Genomic DNA, 10090 nt, shown 5'->3' on the forward strand with positions numbered 1-10090 from the left:
CCCCCTACAGTCACTCAGTGGAAAGCATTAGTAAATCATGCTATCTCTATGGAGAAAGTAGTTTATGCCCATAGAAAGTGCCCGCAGAAATTTCAGAAGGTGTGGGGAGAGTGGTGCTCATCTTCTCAGACCTTGCATTCTACACATATGTACTCTGTGCAGGGGGAGCCCTGATTGCAATACTCTGTAAGGACGTAATAAGTGTCTGTATAGTATGTAATGGAACACAATTCTCTGTCGATTTTGATGTGATTGTTTCTTATGTGAGATATCGTCTCTTTTTGTCATGCTCTTGGATAGTGTAATAGGAGGCCTGTGACTCCCCTGCGTGGGCTGTAACGGCTTCTTGATGTCATGATTCATGCCTCTTGTTAAACTTCAATAAAACGAGTAAAAAAAAATAAAAAATATATGTTTCATTGAGTTAAAATGATCTAATTAATCAGTAGAACATCCAGTGTGAATTTTTTATTAATTTTATGCTGTAGAAATGTAGAATAAATCTGAAGCAATTCTGCCTTATGTTTTCCTTCATGAATGAAATGTTTTTTCTTCCATGTGTTGCAGAGCACAATGCAGTCGGCAGGGAATTACCAGCCAATTCCAGGTGAATATGTGGTTCCATCTGCACCGCCTTCATATGCAGAGGCCACGTATGGCCATCAGCCGTATCCTCCTCAGCCGTATCCTCCACCTCCTCAGCCGTATCCTCCACCTCCTCAGCCGTATCCTCCTCAGCCGTATCCTCCAGCTCCTCAGCCAGGGATGGAAGCCAAACCTCTTAACCCTGTACCTCCTTATGTGGTCCAGCCAATGCCAATGCCTATGCAAGCTCCAGGTACCCTTTCAATATTTGGTTATAGATCTTCTTTTCCGCCATTATATTTGTGTATCAGAAGTTTGGGTTTTCTGGAATGTAGTCAATGTTGTTAATGGTACACTGTGCTAAAATGCAGTCTCTGGGGTTTCAGTGTGCGAGGGGGTTGTTTGTTCACAATTTCAAGAGGTCTCCTGCAAACAACATGCAATCAGTGTGTAATAAGAAATAATGTTCACACATGCCCCATGGTGTCAGTCTGCATCGCTGGATCCCTCATACAACAGGCACTAGTGACTGGTGGACCCCATTGACTTATAATGGTGTTTATTAGGTACTGCTGTGGTGTCTCCTAATTTGACAAGAAAATAGAGCTGAATACAGTGTAACTTTTCCTGTCCTAAGCGGTGGAATCTGCGGCAGAAGCTCCTGACTGAACCTGACGCAGATGTCAACATAGCCATGTACAACTTTCTAATATGCCAGTGTTTTACATTTATTTTTCAAAAATTTTTTGTTAACTAATGACCTATCCTCAGGATTGGTCTTCAGTATCCGATCGATGCGGGTCTGACACCTGGGCCCCCGCAGATCAGCTGTTTGAGGAAGCTGTGGTGTTCACCAGAGCTCCGTGACCTCCTCACAGCTCACCACGCTGCTTACATTGTACAGCGGCTGTAATTGGTAGTGTAGCTCAGCCGCATTCATTTGAATGGGACTGAGCCGGGCTTAGGCCACGTGACCGATGAACGTGACTTCATTCTAGTCTAGGCTTAGCTCCGGCACTCCTCTGATCGGAGCAGCAGAGGAGGCACTAAGGGGGCATCATATTATGGAGAGTCACTAAGGGGGCATCATACTGCACACCCTCCATTCTCTTGCACCTGGCAGCTTGTGTGTCACATGGTCTGATGTGGGTGCACCTCACAGTGCATTGGTGATACCACTATGGAGGCATGTGAGAGCCTGGCTGTGAGTTAATTGCACTGTTCATACCCTGTTCACACACCACGGGCAGTTGAGTGGTAGGACCCCATGCGTGCTGAGACACCGTGACGTGGTGCATGAGGGGCTCCGATATGTTCCTGACTGGAAGATATTGGCAAAGTTCTCAGCTTTTAACATCGGCCTGAGGAATTGGCTAGTATTGTCAGTTGTGTCAGTGTCATTTTGGTGCATTTTTTGCAGTGAATTGTGTATGTATATTTTCTCATCTGCACAATGTATTATTTTGTGTAAGATGTTCTTGTGGTGCTTGCAGTCCGCGCCGGCATCCTCCATTTTACGCAATTTTTGCTGGGGATTGTCGTCTGCGGACCGCATGCGGAGGAATTGCTCACCCGGTTATAGACACGACAGTGTCTGGGTTTGAATCATTTTCACCCATTTAGGCCACTTTTTTCTAAGAGTCGGCTATTCATAATCTCCTGCTCTTTCACCCATCTGCTGATGATTGGCAGTTCTCTGCTAGATAGAAAGGGAGAAAACGAGGTAGAAGACTGTCAGTCATCAGCAGGTGGGCAGGAGAGCAGGAAGTCATGAATAACCAGGACTCTTCTCAGGTGGCCAGGACTCTTTTCCAGGCCCAGTCTGCAATGATTGTCATGTTTGTTCTCAGCAACCACTTATTTCTAACTTTTAAATGACCGACCGCTGAAATCGCCTCACCTGTCTCTACTTTATGCTGCTGTTAGTATGGGTAGCATAAAGTTGATGACCGGTTCCCTTTTAAGGGTACTTTCACACTAGCGGCAGGACGGATCCGTCAGGGTGAACAGCCTGTCGGATCCGTCCTGCCGCTAGTGTGAAAGCAGCCTTAGCAAGGCATCGTATTGAGAGGAGGCACTAAGGGGGCATCGTATTGAGAGGAGGCACTAAGGGAGCATTGTATTGAGAGGAGGCACTAAGGGGGCATCATACATAATGGGGGCACTAAGAAGGCATCATGCTGTGAGAGGAGGCACTAAAAGGGGCATTATATTGTTAGGGTAGGTACTAAGGGGGTATCGTATTGTGAGAGCATGCACTAAAGGGGGCATCATACTGTGAAGGGAGGTACTAAGAGGACATCATATTCTGCGAGGAGGCATCATACTCTGTGGGGGATGCTAAAAGGCATCATATTGTATAAGGGGGCATCATTAGTGGCACTAAAAGTATATTCCTATTGTGTTGGGGCCCTAGGAGCATTGGATGGGATTAAAGGTATTGCTATCTTTCAGGGGAAAAAAATAGCCGTAGAGCAGTACACACCAATGTTGTCCCTCCTTAAAAAAAATGTTTTTGCACCTCGGACCTTCACCCAGAGGCAGACCCAGGTATATGGACCTTTTACAAAAAGTACTTGAGTACCCCTGGCATAGGTAGTTTGCGCACTGGAATTCATTATATCACTCCATCACAGCCAACCAGGACCTGCTCTGCCCTTACAACAGTGCCATTCCCGGATGGGTCCCTCTGGTTTGGCCAAGTCTCTGCTTGAGTCAGTTTTGTCCCTTGTGCAGAAGGGTTTTGGATCAATCTGCCTGAAGAAGGGTTCTCCGAAAACCCCAAAAGGTGACAGTGTGAGACAATAAAGTCTTTAGTATTGTACACCTACTGCTCATGTTCTGTCCAAGGTGCAGGCGCTGATTTGCTTGTAGTAAGTAATATATTGATTTTCACATCTCACTGGTTTCTGTGTATTATCAAACTGGATTTTCTGCAGTCTGTGCTTTTACCTATATATGATGAGGTCAGACTCCTTATCATAGTAGACTTCCTATACAAGTATGATTTCCATTGAACTGGGGGTCCTCGTGTAGTAGTTCTTTCCATGGCCTAAATATTCACAGAGAAATCCATAAAGGGTGAAATGCGCTGCAAAAATTTTCATTGCAAAAACTGCAGCGGACAAAATATACTGCTAATTCATGATTTGTGACTGTAGGCTTGTATCTAACGTATCTCTATGTATTTCAGTTACAGTTCAGACTGTGTACGTTCAGCAGCCGGTCAGATTCCATGATCGTCCCGTCCAAATTTGCTGTCCACGCTGTAACACCTTAACGACCACGCGCATTGACCATACGTCTGGAGCTTTGGCTTGGTTATCTTGTGGCGGATTGTGTATTCTCGGGTGAGTTCAGTCGATTTCTTGATGCGTTATGAAATGTAGGGTTAGAAAAACCTGGCTGCTTTCTTCCAGAAACTGCACCTCCCCTCACCGCTATGTGAATGAAAAAAATAAATGTTATGGGAGTAAAAAACGGAAAATCGCCCCGGGGCTGAAAGGGTTAAATTGTTAGACACTTGCTTATTAATTCAGCCTTGTAATATGCTGTGCATGTTGGCAGGAATTTTTAGCTTTACCCCATTTACATAATCTTTTTAACGATGAATACATTAAAATGATAATTCTGCTTGTTCTGTGAGACTAACCTTTATAGGAATAAACAGATAAAATGAGACATGACCTAGTGACAGACTGTAACACTGGGAATAGGGGTGACACGTAAGGTAAAAAGTGCTTGTTAGGCTACATTCACACGCCCGTGCCACAAATTGCGGACCCGCAAAACACGGATGCCGCCTGTGTGCGTTCTGCAATTTGCTAAACGGAATGGGCGGCCCATTATAGAAATGCCTATTCTTGTCTGCAAATCGGAGAAGAACAGGACATGTTGTATTCTCTTTTTTTTTTTTTTTTGCGGGCCACGGAACGGACAGCACAGAGTTGTGTCCGTATCTTTTGCAGCCTTATTGAAGTGAACTGGTCAGCATCCAAGCCGCAAAAAAAATGCAGCTCGGAGGCGGACAAAAACGACATTCGTGTCAATGTAGCCTTTTTATTTTAAATATCAGAAAGGTATTCATGTATGAGCCGGTCCCCCCGCAGTATCCACATCCCCCCCCCCCCATTACCTTGGGTATCTTAGATGTCCCAGATGTCATACCCCACTGATCAGATTGATCTGGATTACATCTCCACAAGAGTGCCAGAACATCACTTTACATCGCGTTTGCTCATTTGACAGTCATTTATCTTTGCCTTTTCACTGATATGTGTGCATTTTCCATTATTTTTACAGGTGTGGATTTGGTTGCTGCCTCATCCCTTTCTGTATTGATTCTTTGAAAGATGTGGATCATTACTGCTCCAACTGCCAGGCTTTAATCGGCTCCTACAAACGGATTTGAGCAAGACTTCTTAGAAGATTGCCTATTTTACATTTTTATATCTAGAACTATGCAGGTTTTAGCCTGTATATAGTGACGCACACGTTGACATACCTTCTGTTTATTTTATTTGGAACTATATGTGTTGTTTGGACCCAACATCTGGAACTCATGGGAGCTGCCCTGGGTCTGTATATGGCAGGTGACTATATTCAGCTTTCTCATACTATGGAAAACCTTTTCTTTATCCTTCATAGTCTTACACACCACCAGGTGTCCTCCAAGAGGACCTAGACCTTGTTTTAGATACTGAAGTACTTAAACTGCACAGGCCTTAGAAGATACAAGAAGTCAGAAGAGCACCCTGACTACGGCTGCTGAAGAGCCAAGTGCTGCCATAGCGGAGATCAGGACCACAGCATACACTCGCTTCATGGGATACTTTATTATGGAACTTTTACTCATCGACAGCTGTATCACGTATTCAGCTGTAACGTTTGTTGTACTGTGGAATATACATTATTACACCAAATGTATGTCCTGTTCTACCACTGACAAAGCACATAACCACTCTGTTCTAGCATGGTTTCTTCATTGTGGCAGTTCATGGTGGTTATCTCCCCCACATCAGTTTATACTGTCAGGCTTCAGCTATACACCGTCCAGGTCAATGTAAGAATATTGGCAATATTGCCCTCATTGAAATAGTCTAGGTGACCCTCAGTATGACATTAAAGGGGTTGGCCACCTTCTGGTTATTGTTGACCAATGTGTTTTGTATGATTATTATATGCCACTTACTGATATAGTCTTTGTTGAAATTATGCACCATTTTCTATATTTCATAAGGTATCCTCCCTTGTTTGCCAAGTCTTTTGGGCTATCCACACAGAGGTCCTGTCCATAAGATGGCCGCTGATGGAGGGTCATGTGACCAGACAAATCACCTCCATGTGATGTCTCTTCTGTTCAAATGCACTGCACCTGCCATCTGCACTTGTTCTGTTGAGAGTTTAGTGTAAGTGCAGTGTATTTGAATGGAGAAGACATCACATGGAGGTGATTTGTCTGGTCACATGACCCTCCATCAGCGGCCATCTTATGGACAGCACAAAAGACTTGACAAACAAGGGAGAATACCTTATGAAATATAGAAAATGGTGCATCATTTCTACAAAGACTATATTAGTAAGTGCCATATAATCATCTCACAAACACATTAGGCACAAGTAGCCATAAAGTGGTCAGCCCCTTTAATGTAATATTAAATATAGAAAAAAAATGTATATTTAACTGCCAGTTCAACAGGTTTAAGTACAATAAGGAGTCTGTTCTTCATCTGCTGGTTTGTCGCATTCCAGGTCGGGAGCTGCTTGTGAGCGCTGAATGATATCTCCGTCCCTGCTCTTCCACACTTCTAAGAGCACATGCACATGCTGCAAAGATTCAGCACCAGACTGGGAAGGAGGTTTTTTTCACTGACTTTATGGAGCGCTTTGGGCGTCCACACCATGCGCTGTCCGTTGCAGATTATGCTGTGGATTTCCAAAGTTTTAATTCATGCAGAACGATGTGCAGATTTCTTACACATTTTGTGAACCCAGACCTGGGCCTGTTTCACACCTCTGTGTCCGTGATGATGAGGCAGGGCGGTCAGTGCTTCATCTGTGAACGTGTCTGTTAAAGATCCGTCCATGTGTCTTTTTTTTGCCCTCTGTGTCTCATCCATATTCCACGTGCTAGGTTGGAAAAGGGATTACCAGACCGTCACCTGCAAATGGTTGTGAAAACCACCAACAGCGCACGGATGTGATCCGTGTACGGTGAGTAGTAGGGATCGACCGATTATCGGTTTGGCCGATATTATCGGCCGATATTGAGGATTTTGAACGTTATCGGTATCGGCATCTATTTTGCCGATATACCGATAACGTATGGGGAACACAGAACGCGCTGCTGACAGCGCTCTCTGTGTTCCCTCCGCAGCACAGGGGAGAAGGAAGCAGTGTCTCCTCCCCCTGTGCTGCCGCCGCTGCTGCTGCAGCCAATGAGGGGATAGAACATAAGAGGAGGGGAGGGGCTGTGGCCGCTGCGCCACCAATGAAGATAAGCCTTTCATTCATTCATATACAGGAGGCGGGAGCTGGCTGCAGAATCACATAGCCGGCTCCCGACCTCTATGAGCAATAGCTGCGGTCCGCGGTAGTTAACTCCTCAGGTGCCGCGGATCGCAGCTACCGCTGATAGAGGTCGGGAGCCGGCTATGTGATTCTGCAGCCAGCTCCCGCCTCCTGTATATGAATGATCGATAGACTTATCTTCATTGGTGGCGCAGTGCGCCCCCCCAAGCCCCCCAGTATTAATCATTGGTGGCGCAGTGCGCCCCCCCCCCCCCCCCCCCCCCCCCCCACCCAGTATTAATCATTGGTGGCAGTGGCCACAGGATCCCCTCTCCCCTGCTCCTCCGATCGGAGCCCCAGCTGTGTAAGCCTGGGGCTCCGATCGGTTGCCATGGCAGCCAGGACGCTATTGAAGCCCTGGCTGCCATGTTCAGCTCCATGCTGCTGTGTGCACTATGCACAGAGCAGCAGGGACAGTGTGAGATCCTATTCACCCTGATAGAGATCTATCAGGGGGAATAGGACAAGGGTTCTAGTCCCTAAGGGGGTTAAAAGTTAGTAAAAAAAAAAACACAAAAATATTAAGTATAAATGAAAAAGATTTATAAAAAAAAAATACACATTAACAATAAACAAAAAAAATACACATTAACAATAAACATATTAATTTTCAGCAGATTTCTCAAAAATGAAAATTCCCAGAATATCGGTATAAATTATCGGCTATCGGCCTGAAAGTTCACAAATTATCATTATCGGTATCGGTCCTAAAAAATCAATATCGGTCGATCCCTAGTGAGTAGTATTCATGAACCCATAGACTTCAGTGGACATGTTTGGTGTGCAGCAGGGTGCAAAATAGTGCAAGTGTCTTTTTCACGAGCAAGGATATGTGAATAAACGCATTAAAATCAATGGATACGAGCAGCACATGTACGTGATTTACGGCGATTGGTGTACATTTTTTATGGCAATATACGGGCTGCTTTATAGTTGGTATTTTTTGCTCTAGCTGTCATAAAAATGGCTGCCTCTAATGTCAAATAGGTCTATAGCCCACTCTAGTGATTGTCCACCATTGTGATTGCCAGCGGTAGGGGCCGTTACTCTTACTCATCCTGTGTCTGTACAGTTCCAGGGTAATGTAGAAACTGTGTGCTGTACGTGTATGTTTAGGAGTATACTGACTGTAATAATCCATGTGGTCCAGCGGGAAAAATCTGCCTTTGCTATTGTATGTCTGAACTGATCGGTCTGTTTTGCCATCTTGAAATTTTTGTAAAATTGACACCCATAGGGCATAGGTACTGGAGAGGGCATTGTATTGATATGATGGAGAGTAAGAAAGTGTTTAGTACCCATTATTGTAGGTGTTTGTGTGATTGGTATAGGTGCTGATGTCCGGTGGATTCCTAGATATCCCCAGGGGCTCTCCATGTTCAGTCCGCCCCAGTCTACATTCTTTGTAAGAAATGTACATGACAATTGCTTTGTAGTAATGTGTACAGAAAGCGCCAGTGATATTTTTGTATGCAGTGTATAATTTAAAATGTTGCCGTTAATATGACCCAGTGTATAGCTAGATAGTGAGGCTGGCCATACACATTAGATAGCAGTTGGCGACAACCATATACATGCACGCCCAGTCCTTATGGCCGTGGCTTATCTCCAGCAGAGCGATTGGACCTACCCAAACCTGCCATTTGGGAAGAGTTGGAAGCCCCTGCTGAATTTGGTAGGTTCAGGCTACATGTAGCCGATGTGTATGACCAGCTCTACAGATGCATCATCGCTGAGCTGTGTGCACACCTGCGTTTTCTAGACCACTCTCCGTTGCCCATGATACATTTTTTTTCATGGACGCTGTGCTTTGTTCTGCGGACTGTTTTTCAATCTCATAGATGTTTGAATGTTAATTATCATATTGTATATATTTTTGAAACTTTTGACAACTCATCTGTTTGGTTATTGAAGGCGTTTTCCGCTTTTCTCATATTGATGACCTATCCTCAGATTGGTGGGGGGCCCAACTGCTGGCACCTCCACTGATCAGCTGTATGACGAGGAGGCAGAGCTCGTACGAGCGCTGTGTTCCCTTCTCTTTACCTGCCGGAGTAATTACGGCTCCTCCACTGCTGTCTCTTCATACAGCGGATCAGCAGGGATGCTGGCATTCGGGCCCCCGGTGATCTGATTCTGATGATAAGTCATCAATGTAAGAAAAACGGAGAACTCCTTTGAAGGGTAATTCTAAGCAAAAGCTGACAAGGTTTTTGCTCAATTTACAGCCCTTATAATCTTCTTATCTTAGACTGGGTTTAAACAAAGTGGCTGCAGCATGGTGCTGAGATCCTGCAGCGGCCAAAGGATGCACAATTTAGCAGGTAAACTGAGGTATGTCCTTCAGAATCGCGTAGATGATGGTTAGTGTTGGCTGCATGCAGCAGCCTTAGGCCTCTTTCACACATCCCTGACAAGATGGTCAGTGGTACATCCATGTTTGCTTTGTGTATCTGTTTTTTGCTCTCTGTGTCATCCGTATTTCACAGACGCTGCTACACTGAAAATTAATTTCCAGAGCTTCTCCTACACAATGGTTCGTGAAGACCAGAAACCAAATATGGATAGCATCCCTGTCGTGTCTGTGGTTTTCACGGACCAGTAGGCTGTAATGTGCATGAGGGATTTATGATCACGGACAAAAATAGGGCATAATTCCCTGGTGTCACTGATGTGTGAAAGTGGTCTTATGCTTAACGTTCTGGAGGACCACCTCCATTTAACACTTCCAGCAGGCTGTTCTGACCGCAGTTGACCATAATGGGATCTGGCCACTTTCTGGGATAAGTGCCGGCTTTCGCTGGCATTCTTCCGGAAAGCAGCCGGTTCATGTCCTCTGCCAGCAGGCTGTCCACTGCTGGATCAGTTAGACTGAGGTGTGAACCTTCCCTAAGGGTGCATTCACACGACCGCTACGTGTTTTGTGGTCCGCAAT

The 10090-nt window shown here is 45.1% G+C and overlaps 1 protein-coding gene across 3 annotated transcripts in view; it reads left to right on the forward strand.

The window, feature by feature from the left end:
- LITAF (lipopolysaccharide induced TNF factor) overlaps window positions 1-5799 on the forward strand; it is a 31297-nt gene extending 25498 nt beyond the window's left edge. Inside the window, exons 2-5 of one of the 3 annotated variants that reach the window (XM_040439346.1) lie at window positions 568-709; window positions 752-838; window positions 3779-3935; window positions 4888-5799. In XM_040439346.1, coding sequence (XP_040295280.1) covers window positions 574-709; window positions 752-838; window positions 3779-3935; window positions 4888-4996 — 489 coding nt within the window. In that variant the 5' untranslated portion in view covers window positions 568-573 and the 3' untranslated portion in view covers window positions 4997-5799. Of the gene's footprint in view, window positions 1-567; window positions 839-3778; window positions 3936-4887 lie in introns of all 3 variants that reach the window. The other 2 variants (XM_040439344.1, XM_040439345.1) reach the window with 2 other exon arrangements.
- The last annotated feature ends 4291 nt before the right edge of the window (window positions 5800-10090 follow it).

This window comes from Bufo bufo, chromosome 7, assembly GCF_905171765.1.
Source record: "Bufo bufo chromosome 7, aBufBuf1.1, whole genome shotgun sequence".
Classification (NCBI taxonomy): Eukaryota; Metazoa; Chordata; class Amphibia; order Anura; family Bufonidae; genus Bufo; species Bufo bufo.